The sequence below is a fragment of the Natator depressus genome, chromosome 11 (genome assembly GCF_965152275.1).
Source record: "Natator depressus isolate rNatDep1 chromosome 11, rNatDep2.hap1, whole genome shotgun sequence".
Taxonomy (NCBI): Eukaryota; Metazoa; Chordata; order Testudines; family Cheloniidae; genus Natator; species Natator depressus.
This window is the reverse complement of record NC_134244.1, coordinates 32,044,708-32,072,443: the sequence shown is the minus strand read 5'-3', so window position 1 is coordinate 32,072,443 and position 27,736 is coordinate 32,044,708. Positions and strand designations below refer to the sequence as shown.

Here is a 27,736-nt window from a genome sequence, read left to right as displayed (position 1 = left end):
CCTTTGTTATGTGAGGGTTTTTTTTTTTTTCAAAAATGATATGTACACACCATACTCTATATAAATTGCTAATAAATATAATAAAACATGCCTATACAATATTTTCTTAGCCATGAGTACTGTAGTTAAAACCATCCTTTGGTGTCATAGCTTACCCTTGCACCTTTTTTGCAGAGCAATGAAACCAAGTTCATGTGACCTGCAGCTGCTGCATAGCTAAGTGGAGTCATTCCATTTTCAGATGTCCCATCAAGAGCAGCTCCGAATTCCACCAGAAGAGTGACCATTTCTTCATGTCCAAGGTGAGACTCAACACACAGTATTGGAGCATTATTTAGAACTTCAGTCCTGTAATTCACGTTTGCTCCCCCCAAGATCAGCAGACGACTCACCTGAAGGAAAATTTAAACAAGCTATTTTTTCTCCACATTTATCATAGCATATCATCGAGAGGCTGCAGAAGTATCTCATTTTCTATTCTGATTTTGGTATAAAAATTATAAATGCAAACTGAATTTATTACATATTGATACTAATGTGAAGTAAAAAAAGTTTAAAAGCCATTGGTTAGCAGTTATATCTTTGGGTTACTAGCTATAAATTCTAGCTATAAATCCACAATATTATGAACTTTAAAATCTTTATATCGTCTTCACCATTATGGTTTCATCTGTTACCATGGCACAACATATATCATTACACAAAAAACACCTTTGAAAACACTTAGCGGTTGGCCAAAATTGCAACCTTCTCCCCTCCCCACGTTAGCAATTCCAATAATAGACCCTACACCTCCCACTTTCCCCAATTTTACCTCTTTCATCTTTAAAGTTCCCCATGGTATCTTTGTTTGTTCCCTCTCAGAAAACAATTATTTCCCTGCAGATCATGATTTTTTCCATTTCGCAAAACACAGATTGTGTTCCTTGAAATTAGCATGTTTTCTGTGTGCATAGCCTTGTTCCCTTACTTGCCTTACCACATCACCGATATGAGCACAAAGCTAGGCCCCACCGCTTGCTTCTCAGCCCTCCCTGGCTTCCCATGCGAACAGCTGATCCGTGGGAAACCGGGTGGGGGCAGAGAAGCAGAGCGGGGTGGCGCGTTCAGGGGAGAAGGTGGAGGCGGAGTGGAGGTGAGCTGGGGCCACGCGCGGGGTGGGGAGCTGCTCTGCACCCACCAAATTTTCCCTGTGAGTGCTCCAGCCCCAGAGCACCCAGGGCGTCGGTGCCTAAGGCACCACTTTTGATGTGATCGGTGGGGGGAGCGGCCACTCCCCCTGCTCCCCCCCAGCTACGCTACCCCGCCCCTCGGAGCCAGAGGGACCTGCCAGATGCTTCCTGGGAGCCGCCCCAGGTAAGCACCGCCGGGACTCCCCACCTCGCCCCCCAGCAGGTCCCTCTGGCTCTTAGGGGCGGGGTGCAGTGGGCACCCACTATGGTGGCCCATGAGACCCTCCTGCCTGGTTCTGGGGGCAGACAGGGGAGGGGGATGGATGGGACAGGGGTCCTGGGGGGGGGGAGGCATCAAGGAACGCAGGGGGGTGGATGAGGCAGGAGTCCCAGGGGACGGGGGCGGGCCATGACCCCATCGTGGGGTGAGGAGGGAACCGGTTGTTAAGATTTTGGCAGCTCATCACTGGGCCAGAGTTAGTTTCAGAGAATCATAGAAGATTAGGGTTGGAAGAGACCTCAGGAGGTCATCTAGTCCAACTCCCTGCTCAAAGCAGGACCAACCCCAACTAAATCTGCTGAAGAATCAGCAGGAAAGTACAAGAACAGAAAACATGTGCGTCAGGTCCACAAAAACATTGACTAGCTTAATTTATTGTCTTGGAAATGGAAGGATTCCCCCCCCCTTTTTTTAAATTGCTATTAATGACACCTTCCAGCAGAATATAATAATTTTAGGGTAGGTTGAATTTGGCTTAAAGTTACTGTTAAATTCTTCTCTAACCCTAAAACACAGACATAAAAGAAATGTGCTAAAATTATGAAAATCCAGATAACACACAAAAGAAGGGCAATCTAAAGGCCTAGTCCTGCAAATACAGTTACTCACATGCATACGTATTTATAGGATAGGTCCCTAAAATGGTCCACTATGAAATCTATTACCACCTCTAGTTGACATCATTGTGGTTTCAATGCCTTATTGTTTCTCTTATTCATTTGCACTTTAGGGTTTTACCGGCATATTTGAAAATATTTGAAACAGGCATACATGGCCTCAAGTCAGGGGTTTCTTCTTTTTAATATTACAATTAAACCACAGCCAAGGTCTGACTATGTGCGTAAATGACAGCTAAATGGCTAGAAATTTTTTTGTTTTAATCAACAGCCAGATTGTAGATGGCTCTTAGTATGAGCAAAGTGAGAGCAGTGAGTATAAGGAGTTTCCTTTCCCCTTATGTTTGCCTGGTCTCTCTCTGCACCCCTTGAGGCACAGTCTACTGCAACTGGGGTAAAGACGGACAAGGCCATGTCACACTCCCCTGCATTAGCATTCATAGGAGGAAGAGGGAGGAGTATACTGAACCTCAGGAAGGGACACAACTCCTTCTCCATGCTGGATCTGTATAGTTTAAAATAGGTCATCACATGCTAGAAACTAACCTTTGGTACTACACTTCAGCATATTTAAGACAAGGAAGACTGAATTCTGCTCTAAATTAGTAAACTGGGTGTGGTCCTTGGGCTCCTGATAAATTGTCAATATAGCGCTCACTCAGACATAAATGTGGGCAGTCAAAATTGAGGGAAAGACTCCACTGACTTTAATGAGAATTGGATCAGTCTCCAAGACACAATCAATAGTAAGATTTTAAACAGAAGAATCTATAACTGAAGTTCCTGCACATTTATGTCAGATTTTTAAAAAACAAGGTTTTGTACATTTACCAGATAAAATTGCACGGTTGTGGAATTATAGTCAGAAGAACTATACTTAACCTTACTGGCAAGGGCATATTTTGAACTCATTTTCCAATATATGGATTTTCTCCAGCCAATTTATGACTTGCTTTAAATTATATATTAAAAATATTTTCCTTTAAAAGGACACTGTTTTTTTAGGCTGTTATTAAACGTTGGCATCTATGAATCTATGACATTATCAGCTCTCTGCTGAAATGAAAATCAACCAGTGAAAGATTTTTGTATGAATTAAAGTGGCTTTTCACAGAAATACCCCTCAACAAACTCTAGTATCCAGAAGAACTGTAGATATTCATTCACCATTATGATTCTGAAAATTCCTTTAATTACATGCATAATTTATGCAAGTTCTGTTTTAAAAAACAGTGGATGTACAAAGCCAACCAATACAGTTAAGACAACATGGTGCCACAAATAATTTACACGGATTTCTGCAAAAACAGATAGTTTACAATACCTATTAAACACACAGTCTTTAAAATGATCCCACATTAGCTGTTTCAGCAAAGTTTCAGAAGAGTCAAGACAAATGAGATTAAATTTAAGTTATTTATATAACAACTAAGGACCCAATATATATTGGACCACCTCACAACACCTGTTAGATGGATGGCTTTTATTTTCAATTCCTCCCACAGGGAATCATTTGTGATAAAATAATACTTAGCTTTTAACATAGCATCTCAAATGACTTTACAAACTAAGCACCACATCCATTTTACAGATGGGTAAACTGAGGCATTAAGTGATCTGTCCCAAAGTAAAAAATAGAAACAGGTGTGGAAATCAGGAGTCTTCATACTTGACTATGCATCCATGCAATCTGTTGAAATTCAGATCTTCTCAGTTTAATGTTTAAACTGAGCACATTTTCTTCTCTCTCTCTCTCTCTCTCTCTCTCTGTCTGTCAGGGTTTTAAACTGCTGCCCATCACCATAGTAATCCAAATGCCTTTGTAAAATTCTTTGTAAAATTGATAGCAACAGCAAAATTCCTAGTAGACTTCATGGAGTCTCTGACATTTCTTCATGGAGTCTCTGACATTTCTTCTTCTTGGGTTAGAGATTTGTCTCTATTTTGTTTAAATTGATTCATGTATTAAATATCCATTTGGATTAAGTTTTAGGAATAATCCAAAATGAGATAAAACGCAACAGAGTGAAGAACAGATTGTTTCTGATAGTCACGGAAGCCAAATTCCCCAATAAAACACAAAAGCTAAAAAAGGGCACAACACAGATAGCATTCATTCAGCTGGAGGGCAACAAATTTACAAGGGTACCTTCCCATAAATTTGGTCTGAAATTTAATCTCATAAAAATGTTTATGATTTGTTGAGTAATGGCCTCCAGATTCTCAGTGTCTATTTTAAAAATACATTGACTTTCTGGGCAAAAACAATCTTAAGGTATTCATTGCAATTTATAAGTTGGCCCTAGAAAAGCAAACCTTTACTTCTCCCTTTGCTGACTTTATAGCACTTAAATATTATTCACAGACCATCTCTGGATGATATTTAGTCATCACTGGTATTTTAACTATGCATGATATTTTCACATTAGGTCTAATTCTGTCCTCACTGAAGTCAGTGGCAAAACTCCCACTGATTTCATCGGTGCAAGATCAGACCCATTTGTGATTCAGGTGGCATCCTGAGTTCATAATTCTTATTTTCTTACCTTCACATTAGGTGTATAGAGATTTCTCAGAGAAGCAAGGGCAGCTGACAATCCATCTGTGCTATATCCAATCCACAGGGCTTGAAGGTGACTGGAAGAAATTCCAGTTTTTTTACTCAGACCCTGGGAGAAATTATAAAATAAAGAGATACTTTTAGAAATAGGATTGCAGAGAGAATTTACATTTCTTTATATGGATGAGGCATAAAAGGGATCACTTTATTTGTAAGAATATTAGGTGTTTATAAAGGTGGTTTGTAACTATTAAAGCAACCAGTCTGGAATCATCTCAGACACTTGTGCATTTATTCTGATATCATACAACTGTGTTTTTAAAATATGTGGATTTTACCTTGAAAATGTGAGCTTTAAGAATGTGATGACCAAGTTCCATTGTTTGCTGGCGATTTAATTTTCCCTCTTGCCGAGAAAACATGAATGCCAGTAGAGCATGCCCATTCCTAGCAAAAGGAAGGAAATGAGAGAGCAGCACATTTATTTAGTAAAGATTTAGTTACATCACCCAATACGTTCATACATTTATGTCATGCAAACTTCAACGTTTTTTGTTTCACCCAGTTAAACTTTTAAAATATCTCCATGTGTCGATTTAAATACTAAAACCTTCAAATGTCACAAGAGAGAACTTTTTAATACTTGTCCTGAGTTCATAAGTTTTGACATTAGGAGAGGAGACAACAGAGCTCTGTCTCTAAGTACAGTGAATTCACTTCTAAAAGAATAAATCTGAATTGAACAGGGTCATGGGAAATCTAAAGAGTAGCCTCATGAAAAGTGTTCAGGTCTCAAGCACCAGATCAGAATCTCCACTGACTGGAGATGGAAGGGGTGAGGTCAACAAGACACTGTAAATAGATATTGCAATGTTCTACTAAATCTGACTGTTGCATCTTTCCATACCTCTAATAAGATATGAAATTCTGTTAAAATCCTCAAGCCCCTTAAAAAAATGACAGAGCATCCTTTTCTTTTCGTAATAAAATGAAAACACACACACACAGACACAAAAACCACCATCAGCTTGAAACATATGCCTAACGTACAAACACAGAGTGGTGAATTTTACATAACTAAATTCCAATGTTATTAGATCAGTTTTATCATGTACAACCCATGGTTTTGTAAAACGCAGGAGAACTGAATTCTTAAAATTCTGAGGTAGCTGGGTGCAATACTGGTAAATCCATGTTTAGAATTATCACCAAAATCTACTTTATGTATGAGTGATGATCCTAACATGTTTTTAAAAGGACTAAACTCCAACCCCCTGAATAGTGTGGCAAAATGGACAATGCAGACTGGCAAAATGTGCACGCACAGTGTTTTTCAGTGTCTCTGACCTACATGACCCACACTATACAACCCAAGAAAGGGGAGTAGAAGGGTCAAATTGAAATAATGAGACTGAGAATGTCTCAATAATTTAAAAAAAACAGAAGAAAATTAGATAAAATGATCTATTGCCCTATTTCCCAGTAGAAAAGGTAGCTTTCAAAGTTGGAGTTTGTAAGAAACCTTACAGTATTTTCCTATTGCAGATTTTGCCAAGGTGATAAAAATAGGAGGCTTCTCATAAATTATACTTCTTCACCAAGGTAGTGAAATCACATAGCTTAATTATTACTAAGGGTACATTTTGCTCTCAGATATATAGGCCCAGTTCTCATTGGCTCCATCAGGAGTTACATCTAGGCATTAGAAGACAAAACTTGGCTCTAAATATGCACAGCTTTTCCTTTGAAAAAATGCATCTGTTTAACATTACTCTCCCCCCATCAGTGATCAAAAGTGATTAGTAAAATCTGTAACACCAGCTATCTGTACATATTACACCTTATTACAGCCTTAATTTACCTTGGCTCACATAAGAAGTTTGTATTTTCACCATCCGCTCTCCAAACAAGCCATTCCCTGAAGGAAGGATGGCAGAACATACGTGTTTTGTCACGTCTTTTTATCAGGAAATACGAAAGGGCCTCCATCCTCTGTTGGAAGTCTTCCCAGTCCTGTTCACCATTTATTTGACCACCATTAATAGCTTGGAAAATCTGGTCATCTGTCATGGGATGAAGGGATGCTAGAGCCACATTTAACACTGGCAGTGCTCTCTCAAAAGCAGAGTTGGTCATGAACTTCATGTTGCACTGGAGCAAATAAAGTTCTGATAGAGACACAGGAACTACCTTGTAGCTTGCACTTTTTATCACTAAGTGACCTTTCTGAAAAAGATCCAGTGTCAGTTTCAAATAGAGATAAGATCCCAAGCTCTTCACGATCAGGTGGTTACTCACTTTCCCGATTATGGCTGCATCAGCTTTCCCATTTAAAGCTATATTGTTTATAATTTCCTGACTGCTATTGATCCTGTATTGAATATATGAATTCAAATCACCATGGATTTCTTTGTTATCTGGGAAGTCATCTAGGGATATTTTGAAAAAGGGTAGTGAACTCGTATTTTCCTGCAACAGAACAACACATACATACACACACGCATTATAGCATTTCAGAATTGAAAATTCACAGTCTAACTTCACTATATTTTTCTTTTGTGAGAGGTATTAGATAGAGATGAGAAAGATCTATTAGCTCTAGTATGCTCTTGTAGATATAGTAACCTGACAACAGGTAACACAACATTTTATATTTTTACACTACCATCTTTCTTCTGAGAATCTCAAAACACTTTATTAACCAACCCCTGAAGGGTAGATGAAGGATATATAGTGGTCATTTCAAATTTAGGGCAGCAGAATACAAAGTTACTAGAACTGGAATTTGGCCAGGAAACAGTTTTACATCTCTTTGCTTACAAATAGTTCAGTAATGACCCAGAGAGAAGAGCACCATCACCACCACTTCCTGCAGCAGGTGTTCCTCGGAGGTCTCCCATTCAAGTACTGACTGGGCATGCATGACTACTTAGTTAGGGAGAACTGACAGTTACAGAATGGATCGTCTAGGTATAGTGGTTTTACCTGAACACACATTTATGGTACATAAAAAACAGTAACTCAGATGATAGACATACAACTGCTTTTCAGGCAGATCAATACATATTTGTATAGTCTAGCAAACTTTGCAAACATCTTTAGTATAAATGAGCACCTTTATAATATAATGCATTTCCTATGTAATTAAAAACAGCTAAATTAATAAAAAAGCTGAACTTTCAGTCTGGGGGCATTGACATTATGAAAACACTGTAGCTGCAAACCTCCCAGAATCCAGATAGTTGTTTCACGGACTATGTATTAGAGAAAGACGACTTCTAAATGGGTGATCCTTTCAAGAGAAATCCCAAATAAATCAACCTTTAGTTGGGAACTAACCACCTCAAATTCTGTAAGATGTTGAGAATTCCTAACTTCTATTGATTCAATATCCCATTCTCATCCCACCTGAGGTCTAAGAAAACTGTAGCTCATGTTTTGTCACTTATCTCATTGGCATACTCCAGAAAAAAACCTATTTATCCACCATAAAGAAAGAACACATGGCACAATTTTTATTTGTCTTTGAATTCACCTAAAAGTGCATTAATTCAAAGTAATATAATTGTAGCAGTGTAAAAGGTCACTTTTAAGAGAAAAATAAGCTAAACTAAAAATATGATTTTTACCTGAAAGTTAGTTCTTACAGTCACAATCAGCTTCAACCAGGAAGGAAATTTAGAGATAATGTTTGTGATAAATGAAGAAAGTGTGTCACCGTAATCAGGTTTGTGGAATTCAGCCTCATTTAAACCATCTATCAAAATGATGTATTCTTCCTCTGGAATTCTCTGCTCTGAATAACAAAAGTAAAAAACAACAGGAGATTGCACATTTTTCCACACAATTTTGAAAATCTTGGCAGTAAAGGTAACTTGTATATACATCAGGAGAAATTTTGCAAGTCAGAATATCCAACCAAAAATCACCAGCGTCACTAATCTCATTTTAGATTAAAACTGAATTTTTAAAATCTAATTTACTATTTATGCTGTTTGTTTGCTTTTTGGCACTTTGCTCTCTTTAGCCAACGAAAATAGTTCATAGTTTCATTTTCTAGATCTTATGACTAGCACTATGCTGCAATGTCTGGGTTACAAATACTGCAGGGGAACATCTACACATTTCCAGCTGTATTTTTGGTCACACTTTATATTAAAGCTCCATTTTGTAAATGGTATATTGAAAAGGTTAAATGATTAACAGATGTTACAAGCATGTTAAAGACATGAGTAGTAGGTGTTCTAGATCGTTATAAGCACATCAGTAGAAGGTTCCATATGTAATTACAAGCACTTACTGACCCTTTGATTCTAACAAATAACCGTTTATTAGAACTTTTATTAATAATTTATTAAACCTTTACAAAACATTATAACACAAAACACCTATGTAAATAAGACATGGGGCAAGTTATTGAAAAAAGAGAACAAAATATAGCTGCTCATTAAGTGAGCACTGTCTATTCTGTGCACCATATGAGGTAAGGATCCCGTGGAAAAAACAGTATGTGACTACAGAATTAAGGAAAGTATGATAATGCATATGCATAAAGGGGCTGAATTAATGTTCCACAGGCAATCTTAATTATGACATTTCCTAATTTTGGGCCACTTGACTTTTCTATTTTATAATGTTCTTTTAACAACTTTTTGTATGTAATTTCCTATGTTTTTTAAAAGAGCACACTCTGCCACTTCAGCTATGGTGTAACTAATAGCAGTAGTGTGTCGTCACCCTCTATGCGGACCAGCACTAAAGAGGGATGAGAGATACTTTACCAGTGGGTTTCACAGTTATTTGCTGACAACAAAACAATGGTGAGACTTGGGAATCCTGGGCTCCATTCCAAGCTCTGGAGGATAGCATGCTCTAGTGGGCCAAGACTCTTCTGCATACTCCTTCAGAGAGGGATCCCTTCTTCCCCACCCACTCAGTCCTTTCCTCACCACAAATCCTCATCTCAGCCCCATTGTCCTCACCTACTTTAGTCCCAGACTCCACTATATTCAGGCTTCTTATTCAAGTCCCAATAAGTCCTAGCCTCACCCCTTTCAACACACCACAACAGTCTATCCCACACTCCCCATCCTCCCCAAACCCCAGCTCCTTGTCCCAGTCTCAGTTCTTCCCCCACAACCTGGCTCCTCATCATATCTGCCTTTTCTCCCATCTTACCTTTTCCCTCCCCCACCCACTGTTCCTCAATTACAATCTCTCCTCTGACTCCACATCCAATCTCGGTCACCATCACCCGAATGCCCTACATCCCAACTTCTAGTCCCACTCTCTCTTTTCCTTTTCCCCTGCCCCCAGCAGCCTCCAATCCCTACCACACCCAGGTTCCTTGTCCCAATCTACTCTCCCCACATCCCCCTGGAGGTCTGGCTTTTGTCTCCTCTGCATTTGAATTGGGCAGCTTCCTCATGCATGCTGCCTGGGCCCAGCAGGGAGGTCATCAAGAGCATGGGGGAGACGGGCTTCCTGCTTTCAGCTCAGGTGCTCAGACCCAGCCCTGGCATGGCACATAGCAGCTCTGTGCGGTAATTACAGGGAGAGTTCTGCTCAGCCCTGGGCTGGACCATGACCAGTGCAGATGGAATCTTGGGGAATTTAGCTGCTAAAATCTAAGAAGTTTCTACTGAGCATGCATGAACTGTGATTTTTCAAAGACTTACAATTTGGCCAAATTTGAGTGGATTTTCATGAGAACAGCAAAAAACAGATCCCTCATACATATTTTCAAGATTTACAAAATTTCAAGTGCTCCACAGCATGGGAGTGCTAGAGCTTTTCAAATAAAAGATACCAGAATTTTGTAACATGGGCAAAATATATTTTTTTCTTTTTGCCTTGTATTCAGAAACACCAAATCGCTTTGGCTGATGTTTTCCAAATTCAACCGGAGCCAGACACCCAGCATGGAAAATTTCAGCCCAGACAGTTAAAGTATGGCAAAGTTATACACAGCTAAAAACTGGGTTTTATAATGGGAAGTGGTGGGCAACCTTAATGGCTGATAGGCGTCCTGCCTATAACTTATAAATGTATCCTTAACAATAAGTGTGACCATGTTTTCATTGACATTTTCAAAAAAGTCATGAAAACATTACTTTTAATATTAGATATTGGAGGATATTATTTTATAACTAAAATACTTCTGTCTGAAAATTGTCTACTATTCTTACAAGTGACATCTAAAATGATTATAACCGAAAGAGATTAAAGAAAAACATTCCTGCTAGTGAAGTCATTCCTATATATTTAATCACCTTCCTCAGATCATTAAATACGTATATCAGATCACTTTAGGGTTTTTTGGTCATTTATAAAGTTCAGAGAAAGTTTCTGAGTAGACTGCTACTTGGCATACCTTTTCTGAGGTTTGCAAGTGGTTCCAACACTCCTCTTTTAAAAGCTGCTGCTGGATCTTGGACACAGGACCTAAGGCTAAGCATACTTTGTAGCTGAGGCTCTTTTATCAGAAGATCTCTGTATGCTGTTAACTGATGTGACCGGCAAAGTAAAGCTGCAATACTGTGCACAAATTCTGGGACAAGACATGTATATGTGTTGTCAGCTTGGCAATAGTGGTAGGCAACAACCTAAAAAAAGAAAGTCAGGTTATCACATTTTTGCGAATGACACTGTAGAAACAACGTGAGCTGTAGCTCACGAAAGCTTATGCCAGGCCCGTGAGGGTCCTGTACCAATGCTGCCTGGGCCATGCTGGGGCACTCAGAAGAACCTGGGCCTTGTCCGTCTATCTTTTCCAGGACCCTGCTGATCAGCGGGAACAGGGGAAAGGCATAGACAAACTGGCTGGACCAGGACAGGAGGAAGGAATCCGAGATAGCGCCCCTTCCCAGCCCCCTCCTCCTCCCGGCCCGGAGCAGAACCGGGGACAGCAACGGTTCTGCTGAGTCGCGAACAGGTCCACCTGGGGAGTTCCCCACACTTGGAAAAGTCTGTGCTCTATCTCTGGGTGGAGAGACCACTCGTGCTGAGAGGAGAAGTCCCTGCTCAAGCAATCTGCCTGAGCGTTCTGGGCGCCCAGCAGATGGAAGGCCTGTAGGCAGATGTCGTGGGCTATACAAAAAGTCCCACAGCCTGAGGGCTTCGCGGCAGAGGATCTGGCCTCGCCTTGCCTGTTGATATAGAACATCAAGGCCGTGTTGTCCATGAGGACCCTGACCACCTGGCCCTCCGGGTGCAAGCGGAAGGCCATGCACGCCAGCCATACCACCCTGAGCTCCTTGACGTTTATGCGGAGGGTCAGATCCTGAGCTGACCACAGACCTTGGGTCTGAACATTCCCCACATGCGCCCTCCATACCAGGTCCGACATGTCAGACACCAGTTCCAGTGATGGGGACCTGACCCTGAATGGGACTCCTTGGAGCATATTTCTCAGGGAGGACCACCACCTTAGCGAGGTGATCACTGTCTTGGGCACTGTGAGGACTTTGCCCATCCTGTCCCTGGTCTGGGAGAATTCCGAGGCCAACCAGAGCTGGAGGGCCCTCATCCTGAGTCTGGTGTGACAGAACACATACATGCACGTGAACATGTGACCCAAGAGCTAGAGGCACACTCTGGCTGTTTTCACCAGAAACCTTGTGACTGTGTCGATGAGCCCCTTCAGAGTCTCGAACCTGTTTGGTGGGAGGGAGGCCCTGGCCAACGAGGCGTCCAGGACCGTCCTGATAAACTCTATGCATTGTACCGGGACTAACATGGACTTGGAGTTGTTTACCAACAGGCCCAAAGTGGTGCACGTGGACAGAAGGAGCGCCACATGATCCCGCACCTGCGACCGGGAGCAGCCCTTGACCAACCAGTCATCCAGATGCAGAAGATCGGGACCCCATAGCGTCTGAGGTAGGCCGCCACCACTGACATACATTTTGTGAATACCCTGGGGGCAGTGGACAGTCCAAATGGGAGGACCGCAAATTGGTAGTATTCCTGCCCCACCATGAAACAGAGGAAGCATCTGTGCCCCTCGAATATATGAATGTGGAAGTATGCATCCTGCAGATCGAGGGTGGCGTACCAGTCCCCGGGATCCAGTGAGGGGATGATGGAGGCTAGGGAGACCATGTGGAACTTGAGCTTCACCATGTACTGGTTCAGGCCTCGCAGGTCCAAGATGGGCCTGACCCCCACTTTGGCCTTCGGGATAAGGAAATAGCGGGAGTAGTACCCCTTGCCTTTGAACTCCCCCGGTACCACTTCCACTGCTCCTAGGCCCAGGAGCCGCCCCACCTGCTTCTCGAGCAGAGCCTCGTGCGAGGGGTCCCCCAGGAGGGACAGGGGCGGGGGGTGGTTGGGCGGGCAGCAAGTAAATTGGAGGGTGTAGCCATGACCACTCTGGGGGAAAGCACACAACCGATTGAAGAAGGGAAGCTTTATTGAAGGTAGACCCCTGATGATAACTGGCAGGGTGCCCCCGGGCAGCCCGTCAAAACTGCCTTTTCCCCGCCTGCTTGCCCTTGGAAGACCCAGGCTGGGGGGCAGGCCGAGATTGCCTCTGTGGGCACCTCTTATAGTCCTGCAACTTCATATAAGCAGTCATGTATTTTGAGTGGGTGGCCTGAGTGGGAGTCTGATGCTGCTTGAACTTAAGTTTAGCTGGACCCAGAGTCTGGAGGATCGTGCGGGAGTCTTTCAGGCCATGCAGCATTGTATCCGTTTGTTCTGCAAACAGAGTTTTGCCATCAAATGGGAGGTCCTGCACGAAGTCTGCACCTCGCTGGACAACCCAGATAGCAGGAGCCATGACCACCCGTCTCATGGACACCGTGTAGGCCATGGATTGTGTGGCCATGTCTGCTGCATCCGAAGCTGCCTGCAGGGTTGCCCTGGCAGTCGCTGTGCCCTCCATCGGCGCTTTGAACTCCTTTCTGTCGCGCACCTTGAGGGAGTCCTCCAACTTGGGCAGGGAGCCCCACTGACTGAACTCATACTAGCCCAGGAGAGTCTGGTGGTTCGCCACCCACAACTGGAAGATCGAGGATGAATAAATTTTCCTTCTACCCTGCCCGGTGCCGAGGAGGACAGCACATTAAACAGGGAGTCCAAGGGCTCCTCCATCTCCTCTGCCTGGAGGTGGAGGCTTGATGCCACCCTTTTTAAGAGTTCTTCCTAGGCCCTAAAGTCCTCCTGCGGGACGGAGGGGCCATAATCGTCTCATCTGGGGAGGGTGAGGAGGCCAGCACGGTACTTTGCGTGTCCACTGACACCGGAGGGTCCACCACCTGGTCAGTCTCCGGACATGGTGCCAAGGATGTACGTCCCACCAACTCCTTCCTTGGGGGTCTGGAGAGGGAGGCCGATGGTCCTTCCGAGGCTCCGGCCACCGGGCGAGCCCCCACTGGGGGCTGCATTGGGGGCCACAGTGTCTACTGGGACCGGCTGCGATAGCCCCTCCTCGGTGAGGACCTTTGGCGTCGTCTCCGTCCGTCCCACTGGTGTTCGCTCCTTGAGGCAGAGCGGTGCTGAGAGTCCCGATCGGATGGAACCCAACCAGACAGTCTGGTGAGCATCCAGGGTGATCCACGTGGACTTTGCCCTGAACGGTCGCTGGGCAGTGAACGGCGTCGGGAACGTTCCCTCGACTGAGACCAGTACCAAACCGGGGGTGACTGCGGAGATCCCAGCGGCGGCTTGCCTCCGAAGCACGGGGCCGACATCGGCGGTGCTCCTGGTACTGGCATGGACATAACATCCCGGGCCGCCTGCAGGGCCTCCAGCCATCCAGGGAGGCCTGTTCTGAATAGGCCAGGCTACTCCACTCAACTTGAGACGGAGGCCTAGACGCCGGTGGGGATCAAGGGCTGCCTGACATGGGTGTAGCCTCTGTCCCAGGTTTACTTCGGTGCCACGGCAAAGGCGGCCTCTTCCTAGCCTTCTTGGTGCGTCTTGTGGACGGGGAGCAGTGCCTACTAGTCGATGGCACCGAAGAGTCACTGCGCACCAACACCGCGGTGCCCAGTGCCGACTCAGAGTGGCGTGCTGGAGCCGGGGTCAGCGCTGACTCTATCAGAATAGCCCGGAGCTTCATGTCCCTTTCTCTCTTGGTCCGAGGCTTAAACGACTTGCAAATCTTGCCGTGATCGCTGAGATGGGTTTCCCCCAAACAGCTTAAACAGTCTGTGTGTGGATCACTCACAGGCATAAATCGCGTACAAGTGTCGCATGACTTAAAACCCAGGGCACGGAGCATGCCCCGGCCCAGGCTGTCTAGCTAAGCTAAGCTAAGCTAACTACAGGTACAAACACTGAATGAACAAGCAGTTCTGGGGACGAGCTACAGCAAGGCTGGAGCAGAGCAGTTCCGACGCACCTTGACTGGCGGCAAGAAGGAACTGAGGGTGGAGGGAGTGCGCCATGGAGGTGCCACACCATGGAGGAGCCACTCCAGGGGTCGCCAGGGGTGCTCCCCTATGGGTACGGCTAGGGGAAAAACTTCCAGCACCAGCACACATGGTGAGCACGCACACCTTTTGTGGAATATACATGAGCAATCACTCAAAGAAGAAAAGACAATGCGCCTTAAAGTGAGGAGGAGTCATGGTTCAGGCTTCTGATTATTTCTGTGAAAATCAACCCATCACAATGAAAAGCAATGCTTACAGTTCACACAAGTGTGTCATTTAGTGGTTTTTATGGCTTGAAACTCTTTAGCACAGGGGTGGACAAACTTTTTGGCCCGAAGGCCACATTGGGGTTCCAAAACTGTATGGAGGGCCGGGTAGGGAAGGCTGAGCCTCCGCAAACAGCCTGGCCCCCACCCCCTATCTGCCTCTTCCCACTTCCCACCCACAGTCTGCCCCCTCAGAACCCCAACCCATCCAATCCAACCCCCTGCTCCTTGTGTCCCCCCCGGGACCCCCCACCCTAACCGCCCCCTATCCAACCCCCCTGCTCCTTGTCCCCTGACTGCCCCCCAGGATCTCCTGCCCCTTATCCAACCCCCCCACTCCCTGCCCCCTTACTATGCCACTCAGAGCACCAGGACTGGCAGCCACGCTGCCTGGCCGGAGCCAGCCACACCGCTGCACAGTCTAGAGCACAGAGGCAGGCCGGTGGCTCTCTCAGCCACGCTGCCTGGCAAGAGCTCGCAGCTCCAACGTCCAGAGCACTGGCGGCATGGCGAGCTGAGGCTGCGGGGGAAGGGGACAGCAGGGGAGAGGCCAGGGGCTAGCCTCCCCAGCCAGGAGCTCAAAGGCCGGGCAGGAAGGTCCCACAGGCCGGATGTGGCTCGCAGGCCGTAGTTTGCCCTCCTCTGCTTTAACACCTTTTCCACTGGATGCAAGTAGATACTTTAAAACACCCCTTTAAAACAAAATTTTGCAAATGATTGAGGAAACTGTACTTTTTAAAATATGTGGAACTCTGATGTAGAATATTTTTATCCTTTAGGCAAAATCAGTTTCTCAGCATAATATAATCTAATACAGAAGTCAGTTGTAATCAAATACTCTAGATAGTCACAGATTATCATCGGTATGTGATGCATGTAGTCTAAACTACAGTAATACAGCTTTTAAAAACTTTTTTCAAATTGAGAAAAGAGTTAATTTAAGATGTGAAGTAGTTTCCATCTTAGGGGAGAGCAGCTTGTTTTGGTTCTCAAGCACAAGACACATTTTACTAGACAGAACATATTATAATATGAGCACAAGATTCCCTACATATTTACATCATGTTCAAGTACACTCTTCTGCCCCTGTGGCAGAGCTTTAAACTGATTTGATCTGAGGAGAATCATGAGGGCATTGTCAGCATGCTCTTTGCTCTCAAGACTGATATTGAGTCTTTGCTCTGGTTTTCTTGAAGGAAGTCTTGGACAACTTTGGATGGTGTCTACATGATACCATGCCTACATCACCAGCCAAAAATCTCCTTATTATAATTATGGAATAGGATCACATCCTAGCTCCTTTGTTCAATATCATATCTATGATGTTTAGAAGAGCTGAAGCTCTTATTACTTATAATGATTTTCCATACTTTAGCAAAACCAATCTGCAATAGTCAGTGTCAGGGAAACATTTCCAACTAGAGATCAACAATAGATCTATCCATAAAATGTCAAAGCATAGGAGTATCTGGCACTAGATGGGCCTAAGCACTGGAACATCCCCAAAGTTCTAGGATTTTCACAAGCAAAGGGCTTGGTTTGAACCTAATTATATTAATGATCACACTTTCCCCCCTACCCCGTATGTAAAGTTCTAACACTGAGTGAACGAATAATTGGGAAAGGTATGGAGAAATAGTTATTAATTCACCCTATGTAAGTTTTGTCTGTTTTTAGACTGTAGACTCTTCAAGGCAGTGAACATCTCTTACTGTGTGTTGCATAGTGCCTAACACAGTGGAGCTCTGATGTTGACTGGATCTCTAGGCAATACTGGAAAATAAATTTCACAAACCCACTATATATTATAAAAAGTATGAGCTAGGTAAGGTCTCCTCACTGAGGCTCAGAGAGTACTGAATCTTCTTTTTCAGAAAGAGGATTTAGGATAGGAAAGGTCTCTTTCTTGAGAGCTTGACCATTAGTGGAAACATCTTTTTTCATCTTTGGCAGTTAAAATCTTTGCCTTTTTATCTTTGAAAGCTCTAGCCCAAATGATCCATATTTTTTGAAATTCAGGCTGGATTACTGCAAAATGTGCTTACCTGGAGATACCACAGACCACCTACAAACTATCAATCAATCAATCATCCGATGGCTTGTCTTATAAATGGGAGAGAGCAAAGATTGTGTTCCACAACCTGCACAGGCTCTCCATTCAACTCCAAATTGGTTTCAAGGTATTGATCCTAATCTTTAAAACCCTAGAAGGACTCTTCAAGCTATTTTACATACTACCTTTCTCCCACCTCACCCCCCAACGACACAATTTAGAAGCTATAGTGAACCAGGACTCAACAACTGACAGCCTTAAGGGCTCTTGGAAGACAAGGATAGAACATTTCTGATAGAGAACTCACTGCTCTGGAACTCTCGATCACAGGCGAAAGAGATGAGACCAAATTCTGCCATGGTTAAGGCATGTTGCAGGCCTCACTTTGCAAGTTTTTCCACAATAACAACTGCATCAGAAAGACCTGGCAACATTCACCTGGGAAAGAGAATCCAAAGGATACGGTCCCATCCAAGATACAATTTCCTGTTAATCTTAATTTCTGTAACCCTTGCCCAAACACAATAGCAACGAGTGCATTGCAAATTGCTTTGAGCAAAACTTCTGTCTTTCCTTGTTTCGTGCAAAATTGCACTGTAGGAAGCTACACGGAGTAACTATCTGGTGGGAGCAGTAGACATCTAAGGAATTAGGGATTCCAGTGACTGATATTGAACAAAAGGAACTTTTTCTCACATTTCTACCTTCTCTTAACCTAGATTACACAGAGGACAAGAAAGCAGCAACAGCAGAGGCAGGAGTCAGGTATTACACAGACTCAAGTGAGCAATGGGGCTACTACCAGGTTGCAACTCATGAGAAAGGAGAAAGACCTGGCTAACTGTGCAGGATGTATGCATGTGGTACACTCTTATATGAGCATGTCCCAGATCACTCTCCCTTCTCACCCCTACCACAACCAGGGAGTTCTGCAAAGCACCATGTCTCAGAGTTTAAAGCTTTTTAGTGTGTTAGAAGTCTACTGAATGGTGAAAGCTTACCTTTGAAGCAAGACATCTCACAGATTTGTCCATTTGATTTTGATGTTCAGGAGTACCAGGACAACTCAGGGTCTTCACTGTATTGTTACCATTTGTGAAAGGAGCAGGTGGTGGTAATTTAGTGAGGGGAATCTCTTGACAGGGGTCACTGCCTATAAAAAAGTGCACAGACCAAACTTATGATTACAGACTACTGCTGTGTGGTAAAATATATACATGATAATGGAAGTTCTTAAAGTCTTGGGTAAAATTTACTATTAAGATATATGATTTTTAAACATACACTATATACCATCCTCAAAGGTAAAGCGTTATAACATGACATGCATATACATGTTTTCATCTTTATACTCTCTATGTGATTTAACTGACCTCTGAGCTGAAGAAATACCAAATACTGAAAATAAATACAGTGATGTGAAAATAAGTACAATTCTAAATGCAAGAACTCATTAAATCATATAATGTACCAGAGCTCAACTGGTGTGGAAAGTACTAACTATGTTATCATAATAGCCTTTTCGTCACATCATCAATATGGGACATTTGAAAAGTGTCAGCATTGGAAGTACTCTGAGTAAATACATAGAACTATATCATCCTCTCACCTCTAATAAACTGAGGGAGTGCAATGGCAACAGAAGGGCACGGAAGGGATAAGTGTCACCTTCCTATCATCACCTTCCCCTTCATCTCAGATTCTGTGAAGCCTTTGAAAAATCTGCGCTGCACAATTCAGGGTATGATTATACTAGAGCACCATCCTCCCTCCACAAACCAACAATAGCTTTGGGGTGGGGGGGGGGGGCGTGGAGAAGAGTCTAGGTAGCACAGTTCATTAGAGCCATGCTGCCAAGTGAGTTTGGAGTGCTGGGAGGCCAGGTAGAGATTCAGAGTTTCCATAGCTACCCGGAGAGTGGGGTTTTTTTTTTTTGGTATGTGTGGGTGCCTGTGTGTTTAAGAAGTTGAACCCCTGGTCTATTCTCTTGCAGGTTATTGGAACTTCCTTTACCCCAAGGAGAGCTTTTCATGCAGGGGACAAGAAGGCCAGTAATTACTTATGTCTGCAAAGTAAGCAATATTCTGACCCTTTGTATAGTATAATAACCCAAACAATTATTTAGACGAGAAACATACTTTTCAGGGATGAATTAGGGCTGTTTGAAGCAATTTGCCTCATGCGACTTCCATGGCAGCTAAGTGCCACCAGCTTTGAAATTATAGCAGTCTTTCCAAATCCCACATTTCCAATAATAACTGCTCCCCTGTTTTCTTCCAGCTCTGGATTCTTCAGGGCTTCTTCGATCATTTGAAACAGCCATTCTCTTCCGACAAACACCGAGTCTGTTGTTATGCTTGGCACTTCAAACAATAGTGGCTTTAGCAAAATGTCTTGAGGCTTATAGGGGACAAAACGTGCTGAGTAGTGGAAAGGGAAAAACATTTATTAGAAGAAAGTACTGTTATGTAATGAAAACCTATTTATTTGCAGCAGTATTTAAGACGACAATTTCAATAACTTTTGGTGGGTACGTTTACAATTTGAGAGGATTTCTTTTCAGCACTTTTATCATAAAAACAAACAATTACAAATGACTTATCGAACTGTCTATAAATTAGCAGCTTCAGTGTGGATTAAAACCACTTTATGATAAAATGCAAATAATTGTTGAGGTTTTCTTTTTGGACAGGGGTTCAGCCTTTATATTTAAAATGTTGTAGAACTGTGATAATTTGACATTTAATGAAGAACAATTTTTTTCTATATATTTGAAAATGCATAACAAATTTTTCTAATTGAGGGCCCGGCCCTGTGAAATGTTTTGAGTCAGAGGGAGTTGTGGGTGCTAAGCACTTCACCTGGTTAGGTCCTTAGAAGCAGCAACAATATATATAGAGAGAAATGTAAAGAAATACTGAGAAGCATGAAAAAGTTTGATTATTTGACTTCCAAAATCAGTCAGCCATGTAAATGAGACATTACTGAACTGATTTTCAGCAGGTGATGAGTACATACAGCCCTTTTAAAGTCAACAGGAGTTGCAGGTGCTCGACACCTCTGAAAATCTGGCATATATCTTCTTGTTCTCATTTGTATTCTCAAACAGATAATGCAAGAGCTATAAGGGCTAATGAATCTGGTTTTGATTGCAAAGATTACTTTAACCATGCAAAAATTATAAAAAAAACCCCACAATTATTAAATGATTTCTCAAGAAAAGTTTTGTTTCATAACTGTTTTTTCAGCAATTAACTCATGAAGATAAAGTGAATATGAATGAAGGCACCAAAACATCTACACAGCGACTCACTGAAGAGCAATAATATGGAGGTTTGATTGCTTACATTTTTCTGTTTGTAATGGTAATCTGAACAGAAAAAGCAATTGACCAAAATAAAGTTAAGATGAGAAAATAAAAATTGCACACAATCTGCAACGAAAAAAATGCCACTATTTTCCCAAAGGGCATCCCATACTGGATTATTTATGTACGACTACACCAATCCTTAATGAATTAATTACTTTTCTTCCATAAACAAGATTCAGGTGCAAGGATAACCTTGAGATTGCATATAAATATGTTTTTTAAAATACAGTATCATCCTGGTTATTTGAATGCCATGGAGGATACTGAATAAGTTTATCTGAAGTCTTGCTTAGCTGATCAAAGGAATCTTCAATATAAACATTGGAGGCACATAATTCAGTTATGAATATGTGAGGTTCAGATAATCCAAGTTTTACTGCACATGCATGTTAATTATATAAATATATGTTTATTTTTTAATAAATATTCCGTTTCTGATCTACAGTTTGCCATACTGAAAGAAGTGTGAGCAAGCACTTTTTTATGATCAATAATGTCCCAGAACCTGTAATAGAATCTACTAGTGCAGAACTGAATGCCTGCATGGAGACCCTCTGGCTTCAGCTGAACACGTGAGGAGCCCAAAAACCTGTGCTTATATAGGATTACACTTACAAATTCTTTTGCAAAGGCTTTTGCAGCTTTACAATATTACTAAAACAACTACCGTGGATCCATTCTAAAATAACCACAAATGTATAAATACCTTTAATTTCTTGTTGTACTCTTCCTCCGGCAGTGTTATGCCAAGGTAAGCGAATTGAGGTGCGTAATGGAGTATTCCTTTGTCCATCCAAATAGCTCAAATCTTCTAACTTGGTTGAACTTGTTGCTAGGATATTAAGAACTGAAGTTTATTTTTTCATCTGAATAAATAATTACACAAAACTAAACTAAACACTGTATATCAGCATGAATTATTATTAATGATTATATTTATGCTTTCAACATGGAATTCATAGATAAATTTTCCTGCACAGTTACACCCTCAAATTCTAGGTAACGTTTTTGATGAGCATGGTCATTTTCCTCTGTAAATGTAAGCCTTTGATAGCAAAAAGATTTTAAATGTCCTACCCACACCATGAACTGTCCAGTTAAAAAAAAAGTCATTTTCATTAGATATGCTTTTATTTATTTTATATTTTTAATATGAAATATTACCAGAATTTAAAATTATGCTAAAATTACTAGTGAGATGCTAAGGGGGGTGAGGGGGTAAAAAGCTTTATGTTGAATTTTTATGACAAGCCTGGGCAGTCAGAAATTATTTAGTAAAGCTTCAATACTTCCAAGCAGAAACACAGCAAGGTAGCTAGATGAATCTTCTGCCCCAGTGATTTCATTCATAGCTGCTGGCAATCCAAATCTTGCAATTAGACAAGCAGACACTGTGTGCACTATTTCACCGCATCCAGAACATTAACAATCACCCCATTAACTATCTGACTCTTCATATTCCTTTGCAGAGCTAAATAGATTTCTTAACTATACAAGTTCTTGATTGGAAGAGAAATCTTCTGCAACAGCAAGTGATCACACTCTGTATTCATGGGATTAAAATGTATCGATAATTCCACAATGTATTGGCACACTACCAATTCTTCCTAGGACTGAGAAAAGTAATATAAACATATTGTAGTACACTTACTATTGCACATCATTTAAATGGAAACCTTCAACTATTATTGCAGTGGTGGGTTGAAGTCATTCACATTATATGTAGTTTATAGAGTGCTCTGGGATCAAATGCACTGAAGTGGAAGATTACATTTCTTTCCCTACCACCATTTAGGTCTTTTTCCATTTGGCAGCCATTCATTTCCCCTTTCTCCCCCTTGTTTTTCAAACAAAACCAACATTAATATGGCTTTTTCTTTACTTTGTTGTTTGAGACCACTATCAATGATGTCAGTAGAGCTTTAGGAACACACATTGGTAAACTGCTGCTTGCAATACCTGTAGAGAGCTCATAAACGCAGCTGATCCTGGGTCCAGCAAAATGATGCATAATTTTTCCCTTTTGTTCTTAAACTTTTTATGAAGAGGGACAGAAATAAAAAAAAATGTCAAAGACCCAGAGGACTTACCAAACAGTTATATTGGGGGGCACATTCTGAGCCTAAATCTCTTAGCAGTGTCTTCAAAAGCAACATTTCACATTTGGGTAGATCGTGCACTCTTTTCCCCTCTTGCGCTTCCTCATAAAACAGCAGTGGTGGGCCCTGTGCACAGCCAGACTGGTGTAGTTCTGCTACCAGGAGCAGAAGGATATAAAGGAGCTCAGCTCAGGTTTGGGTAGCCCTCAGTAACAGAAGCAAGGCAGGCCGGGAACAGTGGATCAACAGCTACGCAGACTTGTCAGCCATTCCCTCTATGAAGGGGAAAGCGGGAGCTGTTGCAGTAATAGCTGCTCTGCAGTTGGAGCAGGGAAGGATTTCCGAGACCCTTGTAAGCTGGCCCTATACAAAGCTTGGTTCTTCACACTTATCCCTTCCAGGCCTCATAAATCAATTGTTTACAAGGACAAGTATTTCTCATAATCTAGATAAAATTCCAAATTATTATTTATAATAGGAACCACTCATCTGCACAAATGATAATTTTCACACATGCACAGCAGTCTCATTCCACATCTCAGTAAAGACTGAACAATGTAGGGCCAGATCCTCCATATCTGGCTAAGCAAACTTTTACTAGTATAGCATATTTACTATGTTACTAAAGAAACAACTGACAATATAAATGAACAGCATATATTTTTCAGAGTGGTAGCCGTGTTACTCTGTATTAGCAAAAATAACAAGGAGTCCATGTGGCACCTTAGAGACTAACAAATTTATTTGGGCATAAGCTTTTGTGGGTTAGAACCCACTTCATCAGATGCATCCAAGGACTCCTCGTTATTTTTGCATATATTTTGTGGTTCCTTGGCTCCCATATTTTTAGAATTGTGCTTGGTTTGCTTACCAACTGACCTGTGAAATATTATTCCTGTCATTTTATCATTTAATACCAGTAAAAAAAATTCAGAATCTTACTCTGTCGTAAATGCAGCTTACTAATGTACCGCATTATGGATTAGCGCATCAAAAAATTGTAATAAGGTAACCTTTTTATAATAGTGGTGTTTAAAATCAGAGCATTTATTCCTCTTGTGTACCGACAGACACCGTGCTAAAGTTGTGGTTTTATACAGAACATTTTTTCAGAGGTGTCATAGGTACGCCGTCTTAATTACACACTCATAACACAGTGGCCTTCATTTGACTGTTTCTGGAGCAGAGACTGTGCCTTGCTGTACATGTGGGCAGTGCCTAGTGCATTGTCAGTAACATCAACCAATTTAGTCCAGTAACCCAAGTTAACAAAATGTTAACAATGTGCTGTATGCGCATTAGTAAACACAAGTTAACAAAAAGGAGGGTTTTTAGCATTACAAAGATCCAAGTCATTAGGTTATTCCCAGTTCAAGCAACTTTTACAAAGCTGTGCTTCATATGTACAGTGAAATAATACATTTACTTCCCTACAGTAACTGTGGTTCTTCGAGATGATGTAATCTGTGAGGATTCCACTGTAAGTACACATCACCTCATGTGCACAAGATCAGTTTCTTTCTGCTAGAAGTATCCATCAGGCCTGCCACGAACCCTGAGTCTCCTCATGCTCTGGCACGAAGGGCAAACCCTTCTTCAGTTCTCTTCAAAACTTGGGCAGCTAAGGACTGCAAAAAGCAGGGACAGAGGGCGGGTTCTGGGATATGCACTGACTATCACATCTCAAAGAACTACAGATACTGAAGGGTAAATAACCTTATTTTCTTCTTTGAGTAGGTTTCAGTGTGGATTCCACTGTCCGTGACTGGCAGTCAGTCTGGATGGTGGGTATGAGGAGTATCAGCTGTGTTAATCAAATAGAGATTGAAGTACTGCTCCTCCAAACTTGGTAACTGTCCTAGCTGCCAGGTCAAGTCCGTAATGTTAACGAAGAGTGGCTGCTTTACAAACCTCTGAAACTGGCACATTTCTGAATCAGGCCGATGAGGTCACCTGTGCACCTCAACACTGAGATGAGAGAAAACAGAACATGACTGAACTGGTTGACTGTATGCTGGTATTGCAGCTAGGTAGACTTTCAGTCCAAGATGCTTGGGATTAGGCCTTCAACCAGATTCACATTGTTTTGGAGTTGCCCACATATGAAAAACCTTTCCCATTTTGCAGAGTGGAAGCCATCCTTCTCTGCTTAATAATTCCTTGTACTTGTCTGGAGCACTCAGTCAGTGATGGTCATCCAGCCAGCATCCAGGCCAGGCCATCAGATGCAAGTACTGTGGGTCTGGATATAGTATCTGACCCTGATTCTCAGACACTATATCTGTGCAGGCAGGCAGGGAGGCAAATGGGAGGTTGGCTAGACATTACGTAGGCTGACAGCCAGAGTTCTCTCAGCAAATAAGGGGCTAGCATGACAACAATAGCTCTGTACCTTCTGATTTGCATATTACCTGAGAATCAGGAGAATCTGTGGGAAGGTGTGGAGGAGGTCTCAAGACCACTGAAAAAGAAAGGTGTCCGGTAAAGATCCTAGTCTCATACCATCCTAGATCAAAAGGCTTTGCATTTGGGGAACAGGTTGGCGGTCGGGATTCCCCATGTCCAGAATACTGGGTTCAGGATGGATTTCTGCCATGACTACTCATAGTTAGTTACCATGTTCCTGCTCAAGAAGTCTGCAAGATCATTTTTGACCCTTGTTCGATGAAAGGCCAGTGTGGTCACAACATGATGGTGACACCATTCCCTGAACTCTGACTTCCAGGCAGGTGGGGGACAAACGAACACCTCCTTGTTTATTGACATAATGCACTGCTGACATATCTGTCAGGTTTGTACTACAGTTCCACAGAACAAGAAGGAATGCCTGATGGCTCTCAGGTCTAGGACATTCATGAGCAGCTTTGGATCATCAGAGGACCTGGCATTTGGAGGCAACTCTGATGGGCACCAAAACTGCCCCTTATACATCTGTAATAAGCACTTCTGTCAGGGAAGGGACATGGAGGACACTAGCTTTCTCACATTTAAAGGTTCTAGACATCAGGTAAGTTTTTACCAGACCTGGAGTAGTACTGTGAATTATTTGTTCACACTGTGTTTGGCTAGGCATTACACCAGCTTTAGCCAGTGTTGTTATGGATATAAGTGGGGTCAAGTTGGTACAGGACAACATGTGTCCTAGTAACCCTAGGCACATGCAAATCATTGTAGACAGTCTTGTCCATACAAATGGGACTGTAGGTATCAATCCATCTTCCACCAGCCCCTCTATGCTCATGCTCACCATGAGTCAAGTAGAGCTCCTATGAATTCTATAATCAGGGATGGTATTAGAGATGATTTCTCGTAGTTTGCTAGAAACCTACATTGAAAGAACAGGGAAATCTACTTGATCTAGGGCTATCTTGGTCTTCCCATGAGATCTGCTCCAGAACAGCCAGTCATCCAGGTACAGATAGACATGTAGTCCCTCTTCCATTTAGGTACACCACAACCACTGCTGTGGATGTGATGAATATTCTCCATGCCGTGGAAAGTCCAAAGGGCAGAACCCAATATTGGTAAACTCTTCTCCTATCAGAAGAGTCCCTCAAAAGGGATGTGGAAAGGGAATGGGATAGTGAGAATTTGATGGTCTAAGCATCCATTTGTCAGGGGAGATGGCTGACCATGTCTGGAGGAATGAGGCAAGGCAGCTTCTACTACAGGCGCTCATATGACGGATTTTGATACAGCTATTGACTGAGGTATCAAATTTGCTGCTATGTGGATAGAACTGCATGCATGGCTGGAGTTGAAGAGGACTGACATCCTCTATCATATCTCATTTCCTTTTTTGACTGACAGTCCAGCTGCCTGTGGTATGAAGGTGTCTTCTGTCTCTGCTGATGTTGCTGTTGAGGGCAGTACATTCTGCAGTACACTAGAGGTCTGTAGTTTCCCAGGGACTACAGGTTGCCTTAAAGTTCTTGAGAGTGGAAGGCACTTTCTGTTTTCTTACTAAATAATTCTGATCCCTTAAATGGAAAACCTTTGATTGTGGCTTGCACTTGGCGAGGAATGCCCAAGCCAGGAGCCAGAATGCTCTCTTCATGGTCACAGTGGCGGCCATGGGCCTAGCCACACTATCAGCTGTATCCATTGTAGGCACATCTTTGCCACTAGTGTCCTTCTTTTACAATGTCCTTACGGTCTTGTCCAGTCTCATAAGGGAGCTTGTCGACAAATGGCATCACTCTGCTCCATGTTAGAAAATCGTATTTGGCTAGCAGAGCTTGGCAATTAGCCACTCATAGCGGGAGATAGGCAGAGCAGTAAGACTTTCTCCCGAACTGACATTTTGGATCTTCCTCCTTTGGTGCACTCTTGCCAGTGTGTGATTTCTTTTGGATGGCCGAGATTACTAGAGATCTGGAGTTGGAGTGTGAGTAAATGTATCTGAACCTGGAAGGTGACATCTGACCTCTTCTCTATACATTTTGCCAGTGGTGGTATAGTGGCCACAAAGCTCTGACTGGAACTCGTAATCCCTCATTGATAGGGAGAGGAGCTCTGGCAAGATTCACAGACCACAGAACTTCCAATCATTTGTGAGATTGTTCAGATTTAACGCAAGTGTCAATTTCCAGTGTGTCTGCAATCTACTGCAGGAACTCTTGGAACACACTGAAACCATCCAGAGTCAGGATCGGTGCTGAGGCAATTGCCTTGTCCAGTGATAAGGAGGAGATGTCTTCAGGGGGCAACACTGGGCACTGATAGGTTTATGCCTGTGGGTCCCACTCCTCCTGGTATTCTGGTGTCTGTGGTCTTGCCAGTAATGCTACGGAAGACGGATATCTTCTCTTTCTAAAAGAGGAGAATGTTTCATCAAGACTTGGGAAGCCTCCAGCAACCCCAGAAGGGGGTAGCATCCTATATTGATACAGATGGTTGACAGGCTCCTGGCTGGGCCACTGCCAGTCTCGTGGTGG

At 42.7% G+C, this 27,736-nt stretch overlaps 1 protein-coding gene and 1 long non-coding RNA gene across 7 annotated transcripts in view; one reads left to right on the top strand and one right to left on the bottom strand.

Annotated features, from left to right (window-relative positions):
- Positions 1 to 27,736, bottom strand: part of TANC1 (tetratricopeptide repeat, ankyrin repeat and coiled-coil containing 1) — a 200,435-nt gene that overhangs the window by 49,261 nt on the left and 123,438 nt on the right. For all 6 annotated transcript variants that reach the window (XM_074967381.1, XM_074967382.1, XM_074967385.1 and 3 more), the window contains 9 exons: positions 21,407 to 21,532; positions 19,469 to 19,750; positions 18,332 to 18,483; positions 11,003 to 11,234; positions 8,259 to 8,425; positions 6,491 to 7,098; positions 4,968 to 5,076; positions 4,616 to 4,738; positions 156 to 392 (listed from right to left, as the gene is read on the bottom strand). In XM_074967381.1, the coding sequence (XP_074823482.1) occupies positions 156 to 392; positions 4,616 to 4,738; positions 4,968 to 5,076; positions 6,491 to 7,098; positions 8,259 to 8,425; positions 11,003 to 11,234; positions 18,332 to 18,483; positions 19,469 to 19,750; positions 21,407 to 21,532 (2,036 nt within the window). The remainder of the gene's footprint in view (positions 1 to 155; positions 393 to 4,615; positions 4,739 to 4,967; positions 5,077 to 6,490; positions 7,099 to 8,258; positions 8,426 to 11,002; positions 11,235 to 18,331; positions 18,484 to 19,468; positions 19,751 to 21,406; positions 21,533 to 27,736) is intronic.
- On the top strand, positions 159 to 20,733 carry LOC141995896 (uncharacterized). Its single transcript, XR_012641429.1, has 4 exons — positions 159 to 302; positions 12,392 to 12,510; positions 19,324 to 19,402; positions 20,579 to 20,733. It is a non-coding gene; the product is annotated as an uncharacterized LOC141995896 (long non-coding RNA).